This window comes from Staurois parvus, unplaced genomic scaffold, assembly GCF_062004578.1.
Source record: "Staurois parvus isolate SC_StPar_1 unplaced genomic scaffold, SC_StPar_1.0 ptg000081l, whole genome shotgun sequence".
In the NCBI taxonomy this organism is placed as follows: Eukaryota; Metazoa; Chordata; class Amphibia; order Anura; family Ranidae; genus Staurois; species Staurois parvus.
Window position 1 is genome coordinate 15,308,150 of NW_028317877.1, and position 26,418 is coordinate 15,334,567.

Below are 26,418 nucleotides of genomic sequence, written 5' to 3' on the forward strand. Positions count from 1 at the left end.
CAAATTTAAAAGAAAAAAATCCTGACGATCCAGGTCACGGCTCATGTGCATATTCTTTTCAGAAAAACGATCGTACGATTTGACCATCATTGAGTCAAAAATCTGTAGTTTTTCACAAATTTTCCAACATTCCTGATCACCGAAAAGGGGAGGAACCATGAAAATTGGCCGGTGCCATTGACCCACTAACAAAGCGAAAATTGGCCAATTATTCCTGGTCCGATTTTCGGACGAAAAATTGGTCGAATTTCAACCCATGAATGGCTGGCATAACACCTAGTAGCTGATTGGTTACTAGGCACAGCTGTGCCAGATTCTCTGTGATCCAGTTTTAGTAAATCTCCCCCCATTGTCATTTTCTGATGTTCTTCAAAGTGTCACTATGGTATCCACCTGCCAAACCTTCAAATTGATGACACCCTTCTTCTAACAGCTCATGTTCCGCACCTTTGTAAGTATACTTGTCTATTCTTAGTCCGATCCTGTCTTGCGAAATATTTTGCCAAAGATATCTCCAAAAAAATTTGTGAAAAAGTAAAGTTTCCCTACTACGTATGACAACAGAGTAGCACATTGTGCTATGCATGTACATTGTATTACGTTTGGAGTGATTGGGAGGTTTATGCAGCAAATGATGTTTATACTTATATATACACATAAAAGTCTCTGAAAATTTGGCAAAATTACAGGGAAAAATAAATAGATTTCACTAAATGTAACATTTTTGTGCTTTTATGTATATTTTGGCTTCTATGCATTACAGTTGAGAGACTATGGATCCAAAAAGGTGGAGATTACTTCAAATTGACCATTACATTTTTACATTCTTTTTTACAGTATCACATGCCTAGACCACTACTTATTTAACCCATGCACTACTTATTTAACCCCTTTAGTGAATTGACTTTAATGCCATTTTATGCAGTATATACTGATTGTTTTTGGCTTTTAAAGCGTTACTAAACCAAGGACCCTGCATTCACTATATCTGTTCTCCAACAGTACACAGAACATAGAAATGCAATTATTTTAGTAAATATAAACTTCTAAATACCTTTTCTCATCAGTATTTAGAGCAGTCTTGTGACTTCTATCAGTGTCCAGCAAAGCACTGGTTAAATCTTTAGGGGGTTGCAGTACCCCTGACTTCTGTCTGGGCAGTGCTGATTGGCCCTGTGCTGATCACATGCACTCTCCCTCCAAAAAAATCTCTAGCAATACACACTAAATTGAGCATGTGCAGTGTCTCCACATGATATGTCTTATCAGGAGATAAGAGGGGAGCAATGAAAGAAGGGGAGGATCAGAGAAGTCAGGATCATACAGCATTTTTACACAATGCTGATGATTATCCCCTTCCACAGTGAGAATAACAAGCATACTTTACAGCATATAAAGACTGATTTTACTAATGTGGGTTTAGTAACACTTAAACCTCCCTAGCGGTATGATTATGTCCATATTTCTGTGCTCAAAGCGGTACTTTTTTTGCATGGAAATATGTATTTTTTTTATTGTAGGCCTGTAATTTTTAGGAACAACTCACTGAAATCTGTCCGAACAAGAGTCTAGTAAACATCCCGGGTATGTTACAATTTGAAACATGAAATCAAAATTAAAATTTAATAAATAATCATAAAAAATAGTAATATAATAATAAATTTAATTCAATAATACAATCAAACCAAAAACACTGAAATTTGAAATAGAGCGCCAAGTTCGCACATCACTGAGCAAAGTCGCAAAATCGTTTTCAGTGTCTGATGATGAATTTCCCCACAAATCATTATCACTCAATTCTGCAAGTGGTTCTGATTTACTATCGCTGTTCTCTAGCTGGTCTAAAACCGCTTTTGACCTAAAGGGACGCTTTTTGGACGCCATGGACATTTCTCAGTTTCCAGGCAGATAGAACAGTAAAAATGCAGGCAGGGCACAGGACAAAGCACTAGGGACAAAATGTATGTGAAATGGTTTGATACAGTAATGTTATACTGTGTGATTTTAGTGTATTTAGTGAATGTCACTTTTTGTCAAATTTCCCGCCGCTCCATCACCCGTACATCCCGACGTTTGCAGGGAACGGAACCCATCGGCTGGAGGACATTGCCGGGGACACTGCAGGAGGGACATTGTGGGAGCGCAGGACATGGTAAGTGAAGAACAGATCCCGGAGCAGCGCTGCATGGTAAGCCCGAGTGTAGCTCGGGGTTACCGCTTGTGGTGCTGAAACTTTACCCCGAGCTACACTCGGGAATACCGCCAGGGAGGTTAAGGTAAATACTTCATAAAGGGATAGTGAATTGACATTGTCAGCATTGCATGCAATATTTGGGAAAAATGTGTCAGATCACCTACATACCGCATGCAGTCTGCTTTAGTGAATGGAAGTCATTGTATCTTTAATGCAGTTGGACAACACAGTTACAATAAAAGTGCATTATAACTCCACATGGCCCAAGTCAGTCGTAAATGACGACAAAGTTTTGTACAAGTTTCACTGTTTTGGATATGATGTGATATTTTAGTAAAGACTACTGCTAGAATACACTTTGTGTATTGGGCAGGATGTCCAGAGATATCCAGAAGAGAAAAAGAAAGTAAGGTGAAAATGATCTCAATTTGTGAATGTTGAGGCTTAGTGCTGCCCACTCTGACTCTGCTGCCCTACAGCCGTGGCTAAAAGTTTTGTGAATTACACAAATATTAATTTTCAAAAACTCTGCTGCTTCAGTGTTTTTAGATCTTTTTGTCAGATGTTACTATCGTATACTGAAGTATAATCACAAGCATTTCATAAGCGTCAAAGGCTTTTATTGACAATTATATTAGGTTTTAGTGATAGGCTGAACACCCCCCTGTTCGGTATGTGGTTGGACACTCAAACCTACCGAAAGTTCGACCACGAACTTCGAACAGGGACAGTTTACTGAGAGGTTTCTTACCGCATCTGAGTATGTGGTAAGATACCGCTCAGTTACTAAACTACCACATGAGTTATATTATTAAGTCATGCTGTATTTTAGTAGTGAAACATTCATTCATGTTTCAGCTGTCAGTGGGATTCCCTGCTGACAGCTGAATGTCAAGAGAATTGTCAGCATTACCTGACAATTAAAAAAATGTTTTTTAAAAAGGCGTGGGGTCCCTCCTTCCATCCATACCAAGCCCTTTGGGTCTAGTATGGATTTCGAAGGGAACCCCAAACGCCAAAATGTAAAAAAAAATGGTGTGGGGGTCCCCCCAAAATCCATACCGGACCCTTATCTGAGCATACAGCCTGGCAGGTCAGGAAAGGGGAGGGGGGGACGAGCAATATATGTATGTATGTTTATGCAAAGAGTCAATATTTGCAGTGTTGACCATTCTTTTTCAAGACCCCTGCAATTCATCCTGGCATGCTGTCAATCAACTTCTAAGCCACATTCTGACTGATAGCAGCCTATTCTTGCATAATCAATACTTGGAGTTTGTCAAAATTTGAGTGTTTTTTTTTTTTTACCTCATGAGGATTGACCACAATTTCTCAATGGGATTAAGGTCTATGGAGTTTCCTGGCCATGAACCCAAAATTTCGATGTTTTGTTCCCCAAGCCACTTAGTTCTCACTTATGGTGCTGCATCATGCTGGGTCATCACCAAACTGTTCTTGGATGGTTAGGATAAGTTGCTCCCATGGGGTGTTTTTGTACCATTCTTTATTCATGGCTGTGTTTTTAGGAAAAATTGTGAGTGAGCCCACTCTCTTGGCTGAGAAGCGACCCTGCACATGAATGGTCTCAGGATGCTTTACTGTTGGCATGACACAGGACTAATTGTAGTGCTCACCCCTTCTTCTCTGGACAAGGTTTTTTTTGGATGCCCCAAACAATCAGAAAGGGGATTCATCAGAGAATATGACTTTACCCCACTCCTCAGCAGTCTAATCTTGTACCTTTTGCAGAATATCAGTCTGTCGCTGATGTTTTTCCTAGAGAGAAGTTTGCTGCCCTTCTTGACACTGGGCCATCCTCCAAAAGTCTTTGCCTCACTGTGCATGCAGATGCACTCACACCTGCCTGCTGCCATTCCTGAGCAAGCTCTGCACTGGTGGTACCCCGATCTCACAGCTGAATCAACTTTGGAAGATGATCCTGGTGATGCTAAACTTTCTTAGGCGCCCTGAAGCCTTCTTCCCAACAACTGAGCCTCTCCTTGAAGTTCTTGATGGTCCGATAAATGGTTGGTTTAGGTGTAATCTTTGTAGCAGTAATATCCTTGCTTGCGAATCCCTTTTTGTGCAAGGCAATGATGACTGCACATGTTTCCTTGCAGGTAACCATTGTTAACAGAGGAAGAACAATGGTTTTGAGTACCTCCATCCCTTTAAAGCTTCCAGTCTGTTATTCTAACTCAATCAGCATGACAGAGTGATCTCCAACCTTGTCCTTGTCAACATTGATACCCGTGTTAACGAGAGAATCACTGACATGATGTCAACTGGTCCTTTTGTGGCAAGGCAGAAAAGCAGTAAAAATGTTTTTTTTGGGATTAAGTTCATTTTCATGGCAAATAGGGACTTTGCAATTAATTGCAATTCATCTGATCACTCTTCATAACATTCTGGAGTATATGCGAATTGCCATCATAAAAACTGAGGCAGCACACCTTGTGAGAATTAATATTTGTGTCATTCTCGAAACTTTTGGTCAAGGCTTTAGGCCCTGACGAGTGCCTTATTTAGGGCCTGTGCTTCCACTAGGCAAACTAGGCAGCTACCTAAGGCACACTGCCATCTAGGGGTGCCTGGGCGCACCACAGGCTTGCACTCTCCCTGTGTGGGAAGCTGTCACGTCATGAATGATCCTTCAGCTGAGGGAAGGGGCGGTATAGGGGAGGAAGGTGTTGATCATCTGGGGCCAGTGTAGCAGCTGAGCTGCTGCTCCTTCCAGTGTTCCTTTCAGACTTAGTCCCTTATTGCAAGCAGCTGGTGGCTGCTGTTCACTGTGGAGTTACAGCCCTTCCCATTCATCAACAGAGGCGGAGTTGCGCTTACAGAGGAAGGTAATGTCTGACTCTGATGTCTCGTGTTTGTGTGAGTATGACCCGGCCGGCCATCCATCACATGTGCAATGTGTCAGTGAGTGATGACATCATCACAATTCCACAGACTGCTCTTCTAGTGTCTGCTGGGCCTGCTGATCTGTGTCAGTGTTATTGGTGGTGTGTTGTGTCAGATATGTCACTGTGTGGGATTACTCAATTCAGGTGCTCTCTGTGTGTGTGTGTGTGAGCTGGGCTGTATGTTGTCACAGCCTTTTTTCTCCCCCCATTGCCCGGGGATTTCCAGCCTGGGATCTGTCAGAGTGTGGATCCATCATCCTCCACTCACTGCAACTGTCACCCTGCGGCCAGCCACAGATACAGTACCTCTGTGACACTGATTTTGTCTTTAATATTGGTGCTGGTGGCATCTTATGGCACTTATTTTTGCAGATTAAAAGAAATTTAGCAGTTTCATGTTTTGTTGATTTAATATTTTCCACTGTTTTTAAACATTTTTATTTACTTTTTTTTTGCAAATAGCTGGTCTTGCCTAGGGTGCAAAATAATCCTGGCCTCATGGTAAACACAGCTACGGATATGTCAAAATCCTCAAAATGCACAAAAGTAGATCAGCATCTAGAACAGGGTTCTCCAAACTTTCTAAACAAAGGGCCAGTTTATTGTCCCTCAGACTTTAGGAGGGTCTGATTGTGGCTATCGTGAGTGGACATTTTCCTGGCATCAATGGGAGTAAACATCGCCACATTTGGTATTAGGTGGAGGAATAGTGCAGCATCTTTGGTATTATTGGGAGGAATAGTGCCCAATTGTTGGGTGTCAGTGGGAGAAATGGTGCTCCATTGTTGGTGTCAACAATTCTAAAGCATGTTAGGGAATACGGTGAAAGAAAGGGTCAGTCATAGGACAACTGTGCAGTCATAAAGTGTGTCCAGGTAAACTCAATGTTCATTAGTAAGGCACATGAGTGATTTACAAAGGCTTTGAGGCAGGTAGCTTGGAACAGGTGAAAAAGGACCTAGAACAGAGGTTATCACATAATGTTCTGTATCAGTCAGTCCCAGAGCCTACACAAATATTTTGTCATTAATAAAACAATCAGCCGACACCTTAGAGAGAGAAAACTACCCAAATCAATCATTACCAGCTCGCAGCAATCTGCTAATAATGCCAGGAAGGAAACTGTGCAGCTAGAAAAAGCTGTCATGTTCCTAGTAACAGCAAACAGCAAACTGAATACGGCAGCAAACAAGTATTTTATAGAAGGAGTTTAGTATGAACATTATGTACTAAAAAAAAATATATATTACACCCAAGGGCAGACTGACCATTCGGGCTCTCGGGCAGTGCCCGAGGGCCCAGGGTCAGTAGGGGGACCCATGAGATGCCCCTAGTACCTTTCATAGGCTTTTTTGGGTTTGGTTTGAGTGTTGTGGGAAAGGACACAGGGGCCCCATGATCCCCTATTGCCCGGGGGCCCCATGAGTTCTCAGTCCACCCTGATTACGCCTAACTCCAGTCAATTTTCATATATAGGATAGAGTGGGAAAAAATTTAAAAAAATTGTCTGGTTTTATTTTCCTGTGACCTCCATTGAAAAGATTTTTACTTTGCTTCCTCTCCCTATACAAAAAATAAGGTGCAGTTGTCACCCAGACAAGGCACAGGCAGAAATTTCAAAGTAGTTCATGTACTACTTTGGTCCGGCTTTCATGCGACTTGAGGGTCATAGACTTCATGTAAACCCTCCAAAGTTGCATGAAAGTTGCACCTAAATGTTGTACATGTGACTTGTGTGCGAGTTTGAACAGCAGAAACAATTATCCTTGGCCAAAGCCAAAGTCACACCAAAGTTGCACTCATCCAAAGTCGCATTAAACTCGCAATGAAAATTGCATGACTTTGAAGTCGCACAAATGTGAATGGAGCCTAAATCTACCCCAGTGATTTGTAATTGAGATTCTGATCCACTTTAGTAAAGCTGGAAGTGACCATATTGTATGGCCCAGGCATCAACCATGCTTTCACTGGGAAGAAAAATTTCATGAAGACCTAGGGACTATTCAGGGCCGATTCACACCAGAATGCGGTACGGGAAACCCATGTTCTGGGTGTGTTTCCCACACCACATTCAAAATGCACTGCAATTGTAATCTGCAGCGGGTGTCAATGCAATGCAATGACACCCCAAACACAGGTTGCAAATGTAGTGCGTTTGCCTGCACAGGATCGCATGGTACAGAAGTACCACGAGATCCAGTTGCAGTGCATTTTTTTAAAGTAGCGCATGCACTACTTTTGGGGCAGTGCAGTTTAATTTCAGCCCTATCAAATTAATGGACTGAAAGCACACTGCATTAATATCGCACAGGAATCACACAGGAATGTGAGTGCATTCCTCTGTGACTCCTGGTGTGCACTGGCGCTCAGTCACATAAATGTGCTTTATCTGTTTGGCTCTTAAGATTCAAAGAGCTCTGATTTCATGCTTAGCTCTAGGGGGATTTAAAAGGCACACATTATTGCAGCTCTGTATTCAATAATACATCATTGCATGTGTTATTTTTTAATAAAAGAAGTGCAAGTACCTGCATTTGACTAAATAGCTTGCAGTGTACTGCTTCTCTTTTCACTCTCCAGTCACAGGGTGAAGGTGAGAAGACCTGTAAGTGAAAGTGAAACTGTAGCAAAGAAAAACCAGTCCCACTCCCCTGCAGGCAGAACTATGCTGTGTTGCAAAGCTGTGTATATCTGTTTGCCTGGAGTTTAGATTTAAATACATATTATCCTGAATCTAAAATATTTTATTATTTAACTTTAGCCTAAATGTTGGAGGAGCTTGCTGGATGGAAATAATTTATAGAGGAAAGAAATGGCTTTTTTTGTTTTTGTTACATAGTTACATAGTTAGACTGGCTGAAAAAAGACAAAAGTCCATCCAGTTCAACCATTAAAAAAAAAAAAAAGTTATATTCCTATACCCATAGTTGATCCAGAGGAAGGCAAAAAAAACCAGCAAAGCATGATCCGATTTGCTCCTGCAGGGAAAAAAATTCCTTCCTGTTCCCCCGAGAGGCATTTGGATCAACTTTACCTATAAATGTATAGTTACATAGTTAATGAATAATAAACAGTACAGCAATGCAGTGATAATCCTAATGTATACATATGGGCATTACATTTTTACATTTCTGTAACAAAGTAGATCGAGTAGGCAGATTAGGCAGAATTGTGTAGTGGTATGAACGGAGATTTCTTCTTAAGGCTCAGTTCACACAAATGCGTTTTTCAGTGCTTTTTGCAGAAACGCACTGCAGTCCATTTAACATGGTTTCCTATGGAACGTGTTCACATCTATGCTTTTTTGAGCTGCTGCGTTTTTGGAAAGGGTCAAGGACTTTTTTAAAAGCAAAAAAGCAGCGAGTTCAATGGAGAAGCTGCTGAAATGCATGGTAATGCGTTTTTGCCGCATTTTGCATTTTTATTCTGCCCAGCAATAAAAAAATTCAATTTAAAAAAAAAAAAGAGCTGATCAAAACACAAAACACAGTAAGAACGTGTCAAAAACGCATCAAAAATGTGTGTAATAAAACGCAAAATGAACTGCGAAAAGCACTGCAAAACGGACAAAAAAGCAAACTGCATAAGTGTGAACGGAGCCTTAAATAGGTTCTCTTAGGCTTGAACCATGCCCTCCCAGATAGGATGCTACACTGGAGACATATTACAAGGTGGCACACTTGCAGGCGCAGGCAGGCAATAGAGTCCTCCCTCAAACCAGGTAGTTTTCATTGACAACAGGATCAACTCTAGACTCTCCCCTTCTCCACAGGAACCTTTCCCTGCACTAATTCTACCTCTCTCTAACCAATGAGCATCTCTCCCTATCTAGGCAATCCCCATACTGCAGGGCACACCAGAATGATCCAGCAGGGGCTGTAATAAACATTCTGGATCCAAGACGGCAGTCCAATCAGATACAGACTCCCCCAAGATGCCCACTGGGTGCCCATTGTGGGGGGAAAATCAGTCCTCTGCTGACTTCCCCCAGCACCAGAGGTAAGCAGCTTTTTTGTGATCTCTGCGTTTACTTATGATTGCTAATGTGGAAGTGAGTAACTTTTAAAGCGGTATTAACCTCCCTAGTGGTCTGATTATGTCCATATTTCTGTGCTCAAAGTGGTAAATTTTTTTGCATGGAAATATGTCGTTTTTTTATTGTAGGCCTGTAATTTTTAGGAATAACTCACTGAAATCAGTCCAAACAAGAGTCTAGTAAACATCCCAGGTATGAAAATTTGAAACACTAAATCATAAATTATAATTTAATAAATAATCATAAAAAATAATAATATAATAATAATAAATTTAATTCAATAATATAATCAAACCAAAAACACTGAAATTTGAAATAGAGCGCCAAGTTCGCACATCACTGAGCAAAGTCGCAAAATCGTTTTCAATGTCTGATGACAAATTTCCCCACGAATCATTATCACTCAATTCTGCAAGTGGTTCTGATTTACTATCGCTGTTCTCTAGCTGGTCTAAAACTGATTTTGGCCTAAGGGACGCTTTATGGACGCCATGGACGTTTCTCAGTTTCAAGGCAGAAAGAACAGTAAAAATGCAGGCAGAGCACAGGACAAAGCACTCGGGACAAAATGTATGTGAAATGTTTTGATACAGTAATGTCTTACTATGTTATTTTAGTGAATGTCACTTTTTGTCACTTTCAAATTTCCTGCCGTTCCATCTCCCCGTATGCCCTGATGTCGCAGGGAACGGAACCCAGAAGACAGATGCCAGCATTGGCCGGAGAACATTACAAGGGAGCGCAGGACAAGGTAAGACAAGAACAGATCCTGGAGCAGCGTCGCATGGTAAGCCCGAGTGTAGCTCGGGGTTACCGCTTGTGGTACTGAAACTTTACCCCGAGCTACACTCGGGAATACCGCCAGGGAGGTTAAACCCGAAACCAGAAATGTAATATATTGCAGATTACCAATCCTTAGATGTGGTGGCTGCATTAGTTTTCTTTTTCTTTGTCTTTTTTCTCTGTTTTCACCAGTATTACAACCTCCTGTATTAGAGTGCCTCCACTCTGGAGGAATGGGCAGAGGGGCACCTTTGAACAGCAGGATTGTCAGTCTGGGAGGCAGGAGAATGATAAAGGTTTTATGTAAAAAAAATAAAAGCTGATCATTGTAAGCAGATGGTTTGTCTCACCCCTGCAAACTGATACATCTGCAAGAGAGCCAGTTCTTTTGAAAAACAACAAACTTACTGGCCAGATCACCAAATGAAAATAAAGAAAGTCTTAAAAGAAAGCTATTAAAACCATCACATCTAAGAATTGGTAAGCTGCAATATAATAAATGTTTGCTTTTGGGTTTAATACTGCTTTAATTTCAATAAGAGTTAGGCATATATAAAACTGCAAAATTTGATAGAAATAGGCAAATATATATAGATCACATATTTCCTACCTGTATGTGATGTATACTTCGGTGCCTGGTTCATCCCTTTCCCAGATTAGTGCAACTCTGTCTGGACACTGGTGGACATGCTTGTCTAGGCAATTCACTATAGGGGAGAACACAGGTTTGGGCTTTAATAGAATGCAGTGTATTTAAAACAGAGAATAATAAATTAGAATAAACACTTTAAAAAAATAAAACCGCCCCTTACAATTTGTGATTCTGCTATATTATTTTTACAACTAATTTCATGTAACAACAAGACAAGTACCAATTACATGTATAATTTTTAATACACTGCTCCTTAGAAGACAAATCAACATATACTATCTATATATTTTAGTAGAATAGTAATAGAGTTTTGGATTTTGGGTGATACCATTTAATAGCTAAGTAAAAAGACCACAGTAAAGGCTTTGGAGGTATGCTGGACTCTTCTTCAGGCAATATTTCGTGCACTGCACTGCCGTTTTTATGGTTGACCAATAAATGGTATCAAAAAACCACAAGAAAGACAGGATACAGCACCTCGATGGCCATTTAGGTGCTGTATCCTTTCTTTCTTGTGGGTTTTTTGTAAGTTATTGCTTTTGGATGCACCTCCCCCCTGTTATATGTGTGCAGGGGCTATGGCCCCTTCTGGACTCCAACCTATCCTTCCAGCCCCAAGTCCAATCTTTAACAAACTCCTGCAGACTCCACCTCCGCAATATCGCCAAAATACGCACGTTCCTAACCCCAGAAACCACTAAACAGCTCATCCACTCCCTCATCATATCACGACTCGACTACTGCAACTCCCTCCTCACTGGCCTGCCTCGCCGCTGGCTATCCCCACTTCAGTCGATCCTGAATACGGCTGCCAGACTCATTCACGTTTCCAACCGCTCCGTTTCCGCCACCCCCCTCTGCCAATCCCTCCACTGGCTTCCGATTGCGCAACGAATCAAATTCAAAATCCTAACACTGACGTACAAAGCCGTCCACCACACTGCCCCGAACTACATCACTGACCTAATATCCAAGTACCACCCAGCACGCACACTCCGCTCCTCACAAGACCTCCTTCTCTCTAGTTCCCTGGTCTCCTCCTCCCATGCCCGCCTCCAGGACTTCTCCAGGGTGTCACCCATCCTCTGGAACTCCCTGCCCCAATCCATCAGATTATCACCTACTCTCCTCTCCTTTAGGCGCACCCTGAAAAACCACCTCTTCAGGGAAGCCTACCCCACCCCCTGCTAACTTGCCGACGACCTCCACTCTTCCTACCACTCCATCCCCCACAGCTATCTCCTCCTGTACCACTATCCCCTCCCTCCTAGATTGTAAGCTCGAAAGAGCAGGGCCCTCGATCCCCTCATGGTTTGCATTGTACTGTTATTGTTCTGTCACATGTTCTGTCCCCCTTTGTAATGTACAGCGCTCAGCGAACTATTGGCGCTTTATAAATACTGTATAATAATAATAATAATATGGCATGAGCTGGTGTACCACTCCCAGGACAGGCTGTTTATCCATTGGGGTTTCTTTACAATAAATGGTATCATCCTAAATCCAAAATTATACTTTTAGTTCTTGAAGAAAAAAACAGAGCCCTGGCAGAAGACTTTAGATAAGGAAGCTATGTAGGCACCAGCAAGCTGCAGAGCAAAGATCTTGGGGAAACCAGGATAGGAAAGTAAAAACTGAGTAGAATTCTAGGGTAGGGTGAGAAAGGATAAATGTACTAAATGAACCCTTTGCCTTTAAAAGGCATGATCTGACCGTCCTTTGGGAGAGCACTTTTATTTTACAAGGGTGGGGCTTATAACATGTAGTAGTGGGGAATACCAAGAACATTCATCTGTGCTTAGAAATAGTCTACACTACAGTAGAAAGGAACTATAGAATGATCCTCAATCGACATTTCATTCATGTTTCTTTGGTTGTGTGTTAAAAGTCAAGGTTGGGACACTCTCAAAGCTGAAACTTCTATCTTTATCTGTGTTTCCCAACTGAAAGTATGTACATGTTAAAGAAAATGAATGGCTTCACACAACTTACAAATCAAGGCAAATCATTCCTTTATGTCCCAGGCCAAAAGTACGAGGGGCGGTCAAGACAAACCGGGACTTTTGAGTTCATATATTAAAAAAACACATTTCAAGGAGTGGAAACTGCATTTATGTTTCGTCACACACAACTGCTATATTTATACATGTATCCCAGCATTTAACTAATGCCTGGAAAGCTTCAGCATGAAAGATTTGTCAGAACAACCGGACCATCCTAAGACAGCCTGCTTCACTTCGTCATCTGTGCTGAAATTTGTCTCTTGTGCAATTTCACAACAGGTTATGCGTCGATTAAGTAGGATCAGGCATTCCACGCACTGAATGTTCACAGGAATAACTGCTATGGGCTGGGAACCACCATGGCCGGGATTGTCACTGAGACGCACAGCCACCCTTGAAATGTTTACACCACTCAAATGTCTTACTGCGGCTGAGTGTCTCATCACCGTGCCGTGAAATCATCTGTTGATATCTGCGGGTTTTACGCCTTCGTTCACCACAACTGCATCACCACATGTTGTTCCATGCTTGCTTTAACCACTTCATGTCCGGACACTTTTACCCCCTTCTTATCCAGGCCAGTTTTCAGTTTTCAGCGCTGTCACGCTTTGAATGACAATTGCACGGTCATGCAACACTGTACCCATATTCATTTTTTAGCATTTTTTTGAGACAGATAAAACTTTATTTTGGTGGTATTTATTCACCACTGGGATTTTTATTTTTTTGCTATATAAATGAAAATGTCCAAACATTTTGAAAAAAGTTTTTCTTATAAAATTTTGCAAATAAATAATCTTTCTTCATAAATGTTGGCCAAAATGTATTCAGTTATCTTTTTAGTAAAAATAAATAATCCAAATTAGTTTATAACTGTAAGGGAACCAGACCCCGACAACACTAGGGTATTTCCGTTAGACTCCCGCTTCCCTCTGCGAACACAGATCCACGGACACCACCGCTGACCAAACAAGACGAGACACACCAGTCTTGGAAGGAAACCAGGAGATAGACTGCTTTATTTTAACATAGATACAAGATATATACACAGGATGGGGAAATACACACTCAGTAACAGGAAACACATCAGCAGGCAGTCCCATCAGGGAAAAGGGCTGCCGGAAACACCCCCCCACCAAGCCAATGCACAAACACATACATCCCATAATAGTTTGCTCCCAAGCCAGACACACAATAGAACCATGGGATACAGCCACATGGCAGTGAACAATGAACAACCCCCACCTATACATATCTACACAATAGCAGGACCTTCCACCCTGTACCCCTAACAGGCACAGGGTGACTTACACATAAGAGGGATATGGGGAGCTGACACAGGGGTCTCCCCACCTCTCTAAAGGGGGCTGTGTTCCATAGGCCCCCACCCAAAGTGACTCCCATCACAATAACCAAAAATTATAATTTTTCAAAAATGTTTTTTACATTTTTATACTGTCACCGTAGCAGTACAGTGTCACCATAGTGACACTGTACTACTTGTGGGGGGTGATGAAGATTTTTTTTTTGTTTACACCCATAAAGGCTGTAAAAGCAATAATTTCTCCTCATTCTTGCAGCCATTGAGAAATACTGTGTGAGCTGTGATGGGTCTCAGCTTGTCACATGGTACAAGCATGTTTTGAATAGCCTTGTACCAAGTGACCTCTGTGATCATTCACAGAATTCACAAATAGTAAGCAATGATGTCAGGAAGTGACATCTTGTTTACTACTATTCATGTGATCACTGATTGGCCAATCAGTGATCACATGAATCGGGACCTCACACAGAGGTCCCGTACAGTGATCCGTGTTCTGCTGTGTCCTCCGGACACAGTGGGCACCGATCGTGGTACCATGCGCTCCCAGGGAGCGTGCACACACAATGGATGTGGGTGGACATTTAGAAATATCCACCCACATCGGCAGTGCTCCCATCCAGCCACAGAGGTCCCATACAGCGATCGGTGTTCCCAGGGAGAGCACAAAGTCCAAAATGGCGGGCGCCATTTATAAACGGCTCCCAGGGAGCGCACACAGTCTAAAATGGCGGGCGCCATTTATGAATGGCAACCTGCCCCTGCACAGCCACCATCCAGCCATTTATATACATGGGCCAGATGGGAAGTGGTTAACACTGTTGTCTGACATCTTGATTATTGGCCTCTGGACTGTGCATAAAAATCTGAAGCAATTTACCATACACAATACTAAAAAAATGTAGAGTCTTAGAAAATTGTAAGATGACCTCTCTAGGGTCATCAGCAGCAGGGAAACCTCTCCAGTATCTCATGCCCAAAGCTCCTTATTAATCCAATCAGCAGCCAGTAACCTTCTACTGATACTAGTCAAGTCACATCCAGATCCGCGGAATACTGAGAGAATATATGCAAACAGGTGTAGTGGTGCTACTATCTTCCTTCAATCCTCAGCTCCACCCAACTTTGACTGAGGCTTGGTTCACATCTGTGCAGGTGGTAATGCTGCAGAACCCACACAGAAGAATGCGGGACCCGCGGGCGGGTGCCATTACTTCTAATGGCACGCCACTCGCACAGGAAATTGCAACCATACTGGGAACCTCGGTTTCAGTGTGGGCTGCAATTTCCAAAGAATTGCAGGGACTTCTTCCCTGTGTGTCCCATGGCACAGGAGTCCATTCAAATGAATGGGCTCTTGTGCCCACACAAAATGTGTCCCGCATGGACGCACATATGTGCACCAAGTCTTAAAGGCTACTGATGTCTCTGTGTACTGTGAACTACTGGAGGCACTCGGATAAAGTTGGCACTTGGATAAACATCAACTGGAAATATCCTTTATTGAAATGACATGAAACAGCTGTAAAACTGTGAGAATATATGCCCTTAGGTTACATGGTAGCCACAAATTTAACAGCATTGCAATGTATCCATGGGATCCACCAAACCATTGTGTCAGGTGTATATTCAATACATTGTGTTTCTTATATTTTAAAGATATTAGAAAAAAATAAGTAGGAAACTGTTGCTTAATTTCCAAAAATGGATTGCGGTAACACAATTTTCTGGGGTCAACCAATACTATGTCTTATGGGTGAGTCAGTTGTTTGAAATTTTTACCATTTTTATTTGCAAGAACAGCTACACAGTTTAGTAAGAATGGATCATCTTGTAAATGAAACTTCATCTGTACAGAAACCAGGTCATGCACAGCCTAACTTTTGTACGGTAACTTAAATGTATGTAAAATGATATATCAGTAGTGGTATATGTAAGTTAGAATATAGTAAAAGTGTTACTAAACCCACAGCAGTAAAATGAGGCTGTATTTGCAGTAAAGCATGCTTGGTATACTAACTGTAGAACCTAAGGGGTTAATCATCTGCATTGTGTAAAATCGCTGTTTGATCCTGCCTTTTCTGATCCTCCCCGTTTCCTACTGTCCCCAATCCATCTGCTGATAGTACAGAGCTCTAAAAGTCACTCTACACATGCTCAGTTTAGTGTGTATTGCTAGAGATGCTTTTTTTGTCTTTGGGAGGGTGCATGTAATCAGCAGAGGGCCACTCAGCACTGTGCAGACAGAGGGTCAGGGGTTATATGGCCTCTTAGGACAGTCAGAGCAGAATGAAAATTCCTCCTACAAGCTTCAACCAGTGCTCAGCTGGACACTGATAGAAGTCACAAGATTGCTATATACCACTGATGAGAAAAGGTATTTAGCAGTTTATATTTACTAAAATAATTGCATTTCCATGTTCTGTGTACTGTGGGAGACTAGATATAGTGAATGCAGGGTCCTGGGTTTAGTAACATGGTAAAGTGTCACTAAAGCTTGTCTTTTTTTTCTTCTAAAATAACAAACATGTTTATACTTACTTGTTCTGTGCAGTGATTTTGCACAGATCAGCCCTGATCCTCTTCTTTTCAGGTCCCCTCTGGTGCTCCTGGCTCCTCCTTCTTGAGCTGTGCCCCCAGGGAAAGCCGCTCGCCCTTGGGGCACCTCTGCATGCTCTTCCCTGAGCTGCTGCTCTATGCATCCATAAGACACATTGAGCCATGGCTCGCCCCCCCCCCCCCCCCGCTCTCTACTCATTGACTCACTGCTCTCTACTCATTGGCTCACTGGCAGCAGGAGCCAATGGGCTCTTATTGCTGTCTCAGCCAATGAGGGAGAAGAGGCCCCAGACAGCATTGGCTGTCAAGAACGTTGCTGGATTGGAGGGTGCTCAGGTAAGGATTTGGGGGGCTGGGGTGCTGCACACAGAAGATTTTTTACCGTTATGCATAGAATGCATGAAGGTAAAAAATCTCAAGCCTTTAGAACTACTTTAAGCACAGGACCAAAGGTGTAATATATTATAGCTTACCAGCCCTTAGATGTGGTGGCTGTATTAATTTATCTTTTTCAGGCTAAGTGCATTTTCTGAAAATTGTGAAAATACCTGCTGATCTGGTCAGAAGTATAAAGCCACGTACACATGGGCTGAAAATTGACAACCAGCCAGTTTGTACACTGGCTTCTGTCAAATGGGCATCAAATCAACATGCGATTGGCATCTGATCAGTACTGGCAGCCAATGGCTGCGAGCACTGACCAGTGTGTTCTGGTGGTGGTGGTGGGGGGGTTTCCCCTGTCCAGGGGCGAACTGACCATTTGGAAACTCGGGCACTGCCCGAGGGCCCAGGGTCAGTAGGGGGCCCCATGAGATGCCCCTGGTACCTTTTTCATAAGCTTTTTTGAGTTTGGGCAAGGACACAGGGGCCCCATGATCCCCTATTGCCCGGGGGCCCCATGAGTTGTCAGTCTGCCCCTGCCCCTGTCAGAACACAATAGCTCAGTGGGTAGATTGCTGTGCTAACGTCGGATAGTTAGTACAGTGAGCATCTCCCACGCTCTTCAGTTTTTTTTTTTTTGTTCAGCCCACTGGGTTGAACGGAAAAAAAAAACTGGTAGTGTGTACCAGGTATACAGCCCTTGTCACTTCCTGTGAGCTGAATTGACATCTTAAACTATGTCATCTTTCCTCCAAACCTTCTTCTCCAAACTACAAATCTTCCCATCCCCTGTGTAATGGAGGTAAAGGTGAAGGATCTGCTTGTAGTCGAAATCAGGAAAGCAGCCTAGGGTGACACAAATGCTTCTCCATATATGAAGTGGATTGAGTAAGGGTTGTCACCCTAGGACAGGAGATGTGTTACTGGCAGGATCACGAGGTATAAAGGAAAAAAGCTAAAAATATTAGTGCAACTATCTAAAGATTGGTAAACTGCAAGGTATTACATTTTTGACTTTGGTTTAGATGCTCTTTATGTAAAGATGCAGTTACCGGATTAACTGTTAGAATGTTGATAGAATGTATATAATATACAATGTATATTATTATTTTACAAATGTGTTTATCGTAATTTATAACAAGCTTTGATGCTATTCATTGTTTAGGACAACAGTTTGCACAGTTTCCCCCCAAAACTTGGTTGTATATTCTGAAAGTCTGATAAGCTATGAATAGTGATATGATAACAATAAAATAATCAAATGAAAATGTTAACTAAGTTTGGATCCAAGCTTACATGTGGAGTTGTCTTTTATGCTATATCTGACCATTCCTGGATCCTAATTCTGAATAAATTAGAGGTAACAGATGACAGAAATGTAATCCTCAGGCTCAAACTTCTACAATATGTATAAAATGTATTACTTTCTTTGTGGGATTCTACATATTTAAAGCATTACTAAACCCACAACAGTAAAATCAGTCTGTATATGCAGTAAACCATGCTTGTTTTACTCACCGTGGAACCTAAGGGGTTAATCCTCTGCATTGTGTAAAAAGGCTGTTTGATCCTTTCTTCTCTGTTACTCCCCTTTTCAAGTGACCACATCTTATCTCCAGACTAAACTGTAGGCATGCACATGCTCAGTTTGGTGTGTATGACTAGATAGGGTTTTTTTTTCTTAGGGGAGTGCAAGTGATTAGCACAGGGCCAATCAGCACTGTCCAGACAGAGGTCAGGGGATTTCCATCCTCCTAGAGCAGAAAGAACACTCCTCCTGGGCTGGACACTGATAGAAGCCACAAGACTGCTTTAACTGCTGATGAGAAAAGGTATTAAGCAGTTTATATTTGCTAAAATAATTGCAGTTCCATGTTGTGTGTACGGTGGCAGATCAGATATAGTGAATGCAGGGTCCTGGGTTTAGTAACACTTTAACAGTAAATTATTTTAATTAATATACATAACACATCCGGTGCATATGGTGGTAACAGAAAACAGGATAATGTGCAAATCTTTAAAATGCAAATATATCAAAATAACCTGATGGCCTATGATTAACACTTCATAGAATCAAAACAGTTGAGGCTAAATATTAATTAACTCACCTCTACAGACATAAAAAGGTGACTATTGGTCAGTAGAGAATATCATGAGGTTTCATAACCTACCCCAGCCAAATGATATCTTATGAATGATCAAACTGTGGCTAGGCATTATGTCTATATAGCATCCCTCCCAGATGTTAGAACTATCTATAGCAGCTATTCTCAACCAGGGCTCCGTCAAACCTTACGGTTCTTCCAGAGGTAGCTAGGAGTTCATTGACCTGTGCCTGATTGATCTCCAATTTGATGGTGTCTTCTTAATCCTGAGTCCAATGGTACTTAGCAGCACCAGTGGAAAGCTATGTTCTGTGACAGACCCAACTGGGACAGGTGCTTTTGGAGGGGACTGCAGGGTAGCCTTCCACCAACTGTGTCAACTTTATCTCGTTACCTAATCAGTGTGAGATGTTTATCCCAATGTATAATAGTTGTTTTATTGTTCATGTGGGGATTGCCCCTATTTCTACACTGTATAAAAACCTGTATCTCTGTTCAATAAAGAGTTTCAGTTGCATCTAAGCTAGTGTCGTCTAGTTCTTGGGTGCAATGCCCAGCTATAATACCTTATTCCTGTGTTCCAATGGCGAGGAAGCAGTTCTCTGATGGAGGCACGGCGGTCCGTCACATGTTCCTTTTTCAGATGTCTTTAACCTCTTCCCGTCTGGCCCAGACGGGAGCGCTGTCGATGCGGGTGGACACTTCTAAATGCCCCCCGCACCCACTGTGTGTGCGCGCTCCCTGGGAGCGTGCGGCACCGATATCGGAACACAGATCACTGTACGGGACCTCTGTATGATGTGATCACTGATTGCCCAATCAGTGATCACATGAATAGTAGTAAACAAGATGTCACTTCCTGACATCATTGCTTACTACTTGTAAATTCTGTGAATGATCACAGAGGTCACTTGGTACAAGGCTATTCACAACAGCCTAGTACCATGTGACAAGCTGTGACCAATCACAGCTTGCAGAGTATTTCTCAATGGCTGCAGGAATGCAGCCAGAGAGAAGGAGAAATGATTGCTTTTACAGCCTTTATGGGTGTAAAAGCAATCAGTGTAAAAAAAGAAAAAACATTTTTGGTGACACTATACTGCTAGGGTGGCAGTATGTTAAATAAATAAATAATAATATGAAAAAATAAAATAAAAATTTAAAAAAATATTTAGAAAAATTATACTTTTTGGTTATAAACTAATTTGGTTTTTGTTTATTTACTAAAAAGATAGATGAATACATTTTGGTCAAGATTTATGAAGAAAGATTATTTATTTGCAAAATGTTATAAGAAAACCCCTTTTTTTTCAAAATTTCTGGTCTTTTTCATTTATATAGCAAAAAAATAAAAATCCCAGTGGTGAATAAATACCACCAAAAGAAAGCTCTGTCTCAAAAAATGCTAAAAATGTCATATGGGTACAGTGTTGCATGACCGCGTAGTTGTCATTCAAAGTGTGATAGCACTGCAAGCTGAAAATTGGCCTGGACTGGAAGGGGGTGAAAGTGTCTGTACTTGAAGTGGCTAAGAGTTCTTCCCCTTGTCCCCAAATGTAAGGGGCCTTCTTTGCACTGGCACCTGACAAATTATTATAACAAAGTTTCCCTGAAAGCAAGAAATTATTTGATTTGGGATAAAAAGGTTGAGAAAAGGCAGAGTCTGAACAGTATAGACCAAATAAAAAGTGAAGAGGTAAGTTTTCGATCATGAAAAACATTGTCATCTTTGAGAAAGAAGGTTGAGTGGTAGACAGAAGGAGGATTGAAAGGCAAAGATCTAAATCTAACCATGGCACTCTTTCTTCAATGACAAGAGGACCTTCAAATCCATACAAAAAATATTTTAACATAAAGGATACACCTCTAACAGGAGGTTCCATCTGTCCTGAAGGTGGAACCACTTAGCAGTTTAGCAATAGTGCAGAACACACAGTCAGGAGCTTAGAACAACTCCCATCCATCACTCAGCATGGTAATATTCAAGAAAAGGCTGTGGTTGCATATAATCACATTAACACCAAAAGACCTTGTGATGCATATTTACAAGGAAATTAAACATTGAATAGAGTATAGTGGGAGTGTACAGGTTGTAGTAGGATACACGTCTATATTTCCTCATACAAGAGGTTATTGGAGGTTATGTATAAAAGCTGCAGGAAAGATAAAGGATAAGTTGTCCATAGTCATTAACACACTTTCAGATCTCTTGTGTCTCTCTGATTGGGTGTTAAAAGTAACATCTTCACTTTTGTATTGCTCTAGTACATAACTCCGAGACTCCAATAGCGAGATCTCCCCACATTTGCTCACATCACTGTCCCTTCTACTAGGCCATAGTGTTACTTTGTACCATGTGCTAGGAAGAATCCAGCGGAAGGTCATGGCAACATGATTTGACTTTGTAAAGTATGCACAAGTACGTTGAATAGCAAATACTGGGTTCCATTCACTAAAGCAGATCGCGTGCGGTATTTAGGTGTTCGGAAACATTTTCCCTAAATATCGTTTGTGATCCTAAAACTGTCAATTCACTATGCTGCAAAACGCTCATTAAATGCTGCATAAAAAGGGGTTAAAGTCAATTAACAGAAAGGAAATACATAATTAAATGAATGCGGTAGTTAAATGGTGGTTCAGGTATGTGACATTTCAGGAATGTAAAAATATAATAGCCAATTTTGAGAAGTCTCTGACTTTTTGGCTCAGCTCTTTCAACAGTATTGCATAGAAACCTAAATATGGAAATCATTGGGGTTGGTTTACTTAAAGTATAACTAAAGGATAGTTTAACTGCAGCTGCTGAGTGTATATCTAAATCCTTGTGACAGGCGGAGTATCTCTGCCCTGTCCTTGTTATTATTTTCCTGCACAGTGCCAGATAGCTAGGTCTGTGATACTGTATGCGTAGTGGTCACTTTCCAGTATATGGGTAGGTGAAACTTTTTATTGCAATATAGTTTATATGCAGCTGCTGTTATTCTACTTAACCCTGTGCCTTCTGGTCTGGGATTCTATAGCTAGTTTTAGTTTAAAGCTTGATAACCAGCATAGGCTAGAGCCAGGTTAGGTATCCGGTGGCCACTTCAGGATCATTAGCTTAGAGGTCCAGTTGCATGTCAGATTAGAAACTATTAGGAAGGGACTAGAAGCAGAGTAGATAGGCTGACTCCGAGTTCTGGTGTCACACCACACTTACTGCTAGTGAGAAGCTCTGTTCCAAGCTGGTTGGACAACAGTTGGAGGATCTTCAAATGAGCGCAGATCTTGTCTTCAGGTCTTCAACACAAAGAAAGTCACTGCACCATCCTCAGAGGCCCCTACAACTGGACTTTGCTGCCACATTCATCTTGAGGTACCTCTCTTAATAATTATATATACTCGGGTATATGTGCCTGATTCCACTAGGACTCCTATTGGGCCCTTTGCTGATAATACCTGTTTGTACATTGGATGTATGTACTGTTATTGTTGTTGTTGTTAATCTCTTCATATATAAAGCTCATATTATTTCTATACTGCTCTGGGTCTATATACTTATGGTTAAAGTTATATGCTGACTGCCGTAGTTCTTCTGTCCCCAACTACTTTTATTATATTACTGATTAATTTCCTAGGAAGGGAATCCCCTCTATTCAGCAAGACCCTGTCCTGGGTGGAGGTACTGCCAGTTTTATTATCAAACCCACTCTTCCACATAGCAAAGGTTCTGGTTCTCTTTTTTACCTACAGGTTTAGCACAATATCCTGTATGGATGGGGCCATTTCTCATACTGCCCACCCCCCACCAAAAAATGAGGAGTACAATTTTGAAAGTTTTTCACCCTTCATCTGATAAAAATAAACCTTTCATAAGGAATTTGTACACTGATCTTGCTGACTCTCTTCTGAAAATGCTAGTTGCCAACCCTCTGAATTGGATTCTTCCAAATCACTGATTTAGGATAGGTTTGCAGATATGGAGAAGCAGAATCAGATGTCCTTGTCAATATACATGTTTTGGGTCAGTGAGTCTGATTATTAAATTGGAGGTGTCAAAAACCAGGAAGCTAGCACATTCATAAGGGGACATAAGCTACTGCAGTCACCATGTTTTTCCTATAACCTGGTGAAGAGCACAGATTTCTCAAAATATTGTCCTGAAATATGGTTATGATTCAAATGTTTACTTTGGGACTTTCCATTCATGTAGCCTGCTATAAATAATTATGTACAGTATATGGTATACTAGTACAGTCAATGGAAATGGTGTTCCACTGTCCAGCTCATTTGTTATCACAATTAACACATGCAAAGGAGTTTGAAAAGCATATCAAAAGTTAATGTGGTCTTAAGTGACAGCAAATGCCTTGTACTCTCCAGTCCCTTGGCCATCCCATTATTTGGACTTCACCAAATTCACTATGAAATAAAGAGGTTTGCTGCATTAAACACAGTGGCTAATGACAACTAACAGTGAGTACGTCAGTTCATTGACAGAAATTTTGGTAGGCGTGAGAAGCAATCACATGCAGCCCCAGCCTACCAGATATTCTGTGGATGAGCCTTCTTGGTGACAGAATTGATTGGCCAGTTTGGATTTTCCTGGCTATTGTTTCCCCCAGGACAGACTGGCATTAGGGATGCTTGCTGTCTCCCTCATCAATAGGCCCCAAATTGCATATTCAACCAATCTGAACATGTGCAGAACACATTTTCAAGGAGACAGGAGGGAGCTAGGGGCATACACACCATTTGTACAGACCATGCATCTGCATGAAGGCCCACAATTGACCTGAGATTTATGGGGCCCAGTTAGAAGAGATATAGGTGCCTATGTAGACCCAAGCACTGCTCACTACTAAAGCACCTGAAAAGAAGGAGGTAGTCCCCAAGCTTACCTCATTTATTTCCTGTCTACAGTTTAGTTGTTAACTTTGAGGATGTCATCAACCAGTCATTCGGTAATGATTCCAAAAGCAACTTTTGATGCTTGCTGAATCCCAAGTCTTTCAGTCTAATCTTCTGACTTTGGCTTGGATATATTTTATTATCATTAAAGCATGCCTAATATAAATTTCTTGTGACAAGCCTGTATTGTCAATGCCAAGTTAAATGGTTAAGTAATAAAGGGACAGCTATGAACTATGTACCAGCTGTCAGCCGCTTTCACACAGGGCAAACTCCATTGTGATTGACAGGGATCTGTCCACTGGTCCCCTGCTGATCAGAGCAGAGAGGGTGGATGACAGGTCCATGTCCACATAGACAGAGCCCACTCAGCTCTATGGGCGGCCAGGAGTAAGCGGACTGTCTGTTTACACCCGACTGCTCTCTGATCCGATCTGCCTAGACAGAGGAGGACGGATCCCCTGCCATTTGTTTTTAGTGGACTGAATCAGACCGGAGGTAGAGGGGTGTAAATGGGCACAAGTCTATTTACACCCACCAGTCTATAAGGGTGAAAGGACCATTTGATCAGGTTCGCCAAAAAAACTGACAGGTGGACCTGATCGGACCCTTTGTGTGAAAGGGGTCTTCAGGCCAATATGTGTGTGCATAAGCATGCACATTTTTGCAGGCATAGAAGTCTAAGTGCACATGCATTATTGCGAGCACATATGAGCAGGCACATGCATGGACTTACGCTCACATCCACTGCTGCCAAGAGGGCTATTTAAACTCTTTGCTAAATGGTCTTCAGTCTTGCTTCTGTGTTCTTGATCCAGATAATGATACTCATTTAGATTCTGTAATTGACATGGCTTCCACTAGATCTTGCTATTGTATTACTTTTGTTTGCAGCTCATCTCCGATACCTACCTTGGCATGGATTACTGACTATGCTCCTGCCCAGCGAATTTGTACATCACTGCCCGCTTGTTGCCAACCTTTGCCCGTCTCTGACTGTGATCCTGCCTACAACTTGGTGCCTTTCCACTCCACTGCCAATAGACAAGCTTGGGACCTGACTCCGCCTTTAAGTAAACTTGGCACATTCTCAGCTACTGCCAGCTGTACTGCTACTCACCAGATACCAGTGTTCTCAAGTTCCAGTGCACAGTGTTTGCACCCTGGCACTTTCAGTCACCCTTGCAACCCTGTGTCAGCTTCCAGGGGTGCTCAGATGGGAACCGTGCAAGAGGCGATCCTCATTATCTCAGGTTCCGTGTACAGGTACATGACGAACAGGAAGGACTTTAGTTATGAGGAAGCAGCTAAATTTATTCATGCTTGAGAAGTTGTTGTTAAGGGGAGGAGGGGGTATGACCACCTTGTATAAATACATACTTAGCAGGGTGGATAAAAATCAACGATTTTTTTAAAAAAATAAAAAAAATAGTTTTTCTTTAATTTAAATCGGATTTTTTTTTTTTAAATCGGATTTTTTTAAATAAAATGCTTTTTGAGGAAAATATATTACCATCCAAAGGTTATTCCATCATGAAAAAAAGATTATTTTTTTAATTATGTAGAATAAGGCTTTATATGTTTAATTTGTTTGGTAAATAAATTCCATTAATCCATTCACAATGTCATGCTCTTCCAGAGGTTTTTGTAAGATTATTGGGCAGTTTCTCTGCCTACAAGATATTATCAAAGTTTTGCAGTTCTCAAAACTGAATTTGACTCAGCGGAGATCACATGCCTCTTCTTCACAGCAAAAATGTTATAACATGAACAGAGTTAAGAAAAAGACCTTCATCCTAACTTCAAGCCTTACTGACTAGTGATTTAAATCGTGATTTAAATCGTGATTTAAATCAGTTTGATTTAAATCAAATCCACCCTGATACTCAGTAAACTACATTGAAATTGGGTATCCATTATTTTTTTCCATCTTGAACCAGACTGGACCTTTTCTTGGATGAAGTCTTTATTTAGTTACTCAATGTAACCATGAGGTAATCACAGCAGGTAACAGCTCTGTAGTCTCCTTTCAGAACACCTTTTTCACCTTACATCTTTCTTTAAAACATACATTTTTTTCATTCTATCAGTGATGGCTAGATACTCTGTCACACAATGGCATTTAAAGCCCTTGGCTATCATACATATTGCAGCTTAAGTAGTAAGAGTGTGAAAGCGTCAAGGTGAGAGGGGGCATCAACATCTGTTGTCAATACTTGTCTATCCTGAATACCAAGAATTATTTGATGATAGGTGAACCTTTCCCTTAATTTGAATCAGCACTAAAAACAGAGACACTCTCTAAAAGTGTGTTCACAAGGGAATTTGCCACAGGGAAGGCACAAAGGCAGCCAGTTGTTGACCTCTCTTTGTAAATGACTCTTGCTTTAAAGCCTGAGTAATTGCCCTGAAACATTTAGACAGATAAGGACTTAAGATTTTTATCTGCCTTTCCTGTCCAGATTTGTATATCCACATTTTGTGGGCACCCCATCATACTGCACTAGTTCCATTCATTTCAGAACCTTTTCCAAGTTTGAGTTGACAAAAGTGCATGCCGATATTCTCCTCTTTGTCCTCACCTG

At 41.4% G+C, this 26,418-nt stretch overlaps 1 protein-coding gene across 1 annotated transcript in view; it reads right to left on the reverse strand.

The window, feature by feature from the left end:
* The window catches only part of ACSS1 (acyl-CoA synthetase short chain family member 1), a 167,223-nt gene that overhangs the window by 120,962 nt on the left and 19,843 nt on the right, over positions 1 to 26,418 (reverse strand). Inside the window, exon 2 of the mRNA XM_089669805.1 lies at positions 10,533 to 10,629. Coding sequence (XP_089525931.1) covers positions 10,533 to 10,629 — 97 coding nt within the window. The remainder of the gene's footprint in view (positions 1 to 10,532; positions 10,630 to 26,418) is intronic.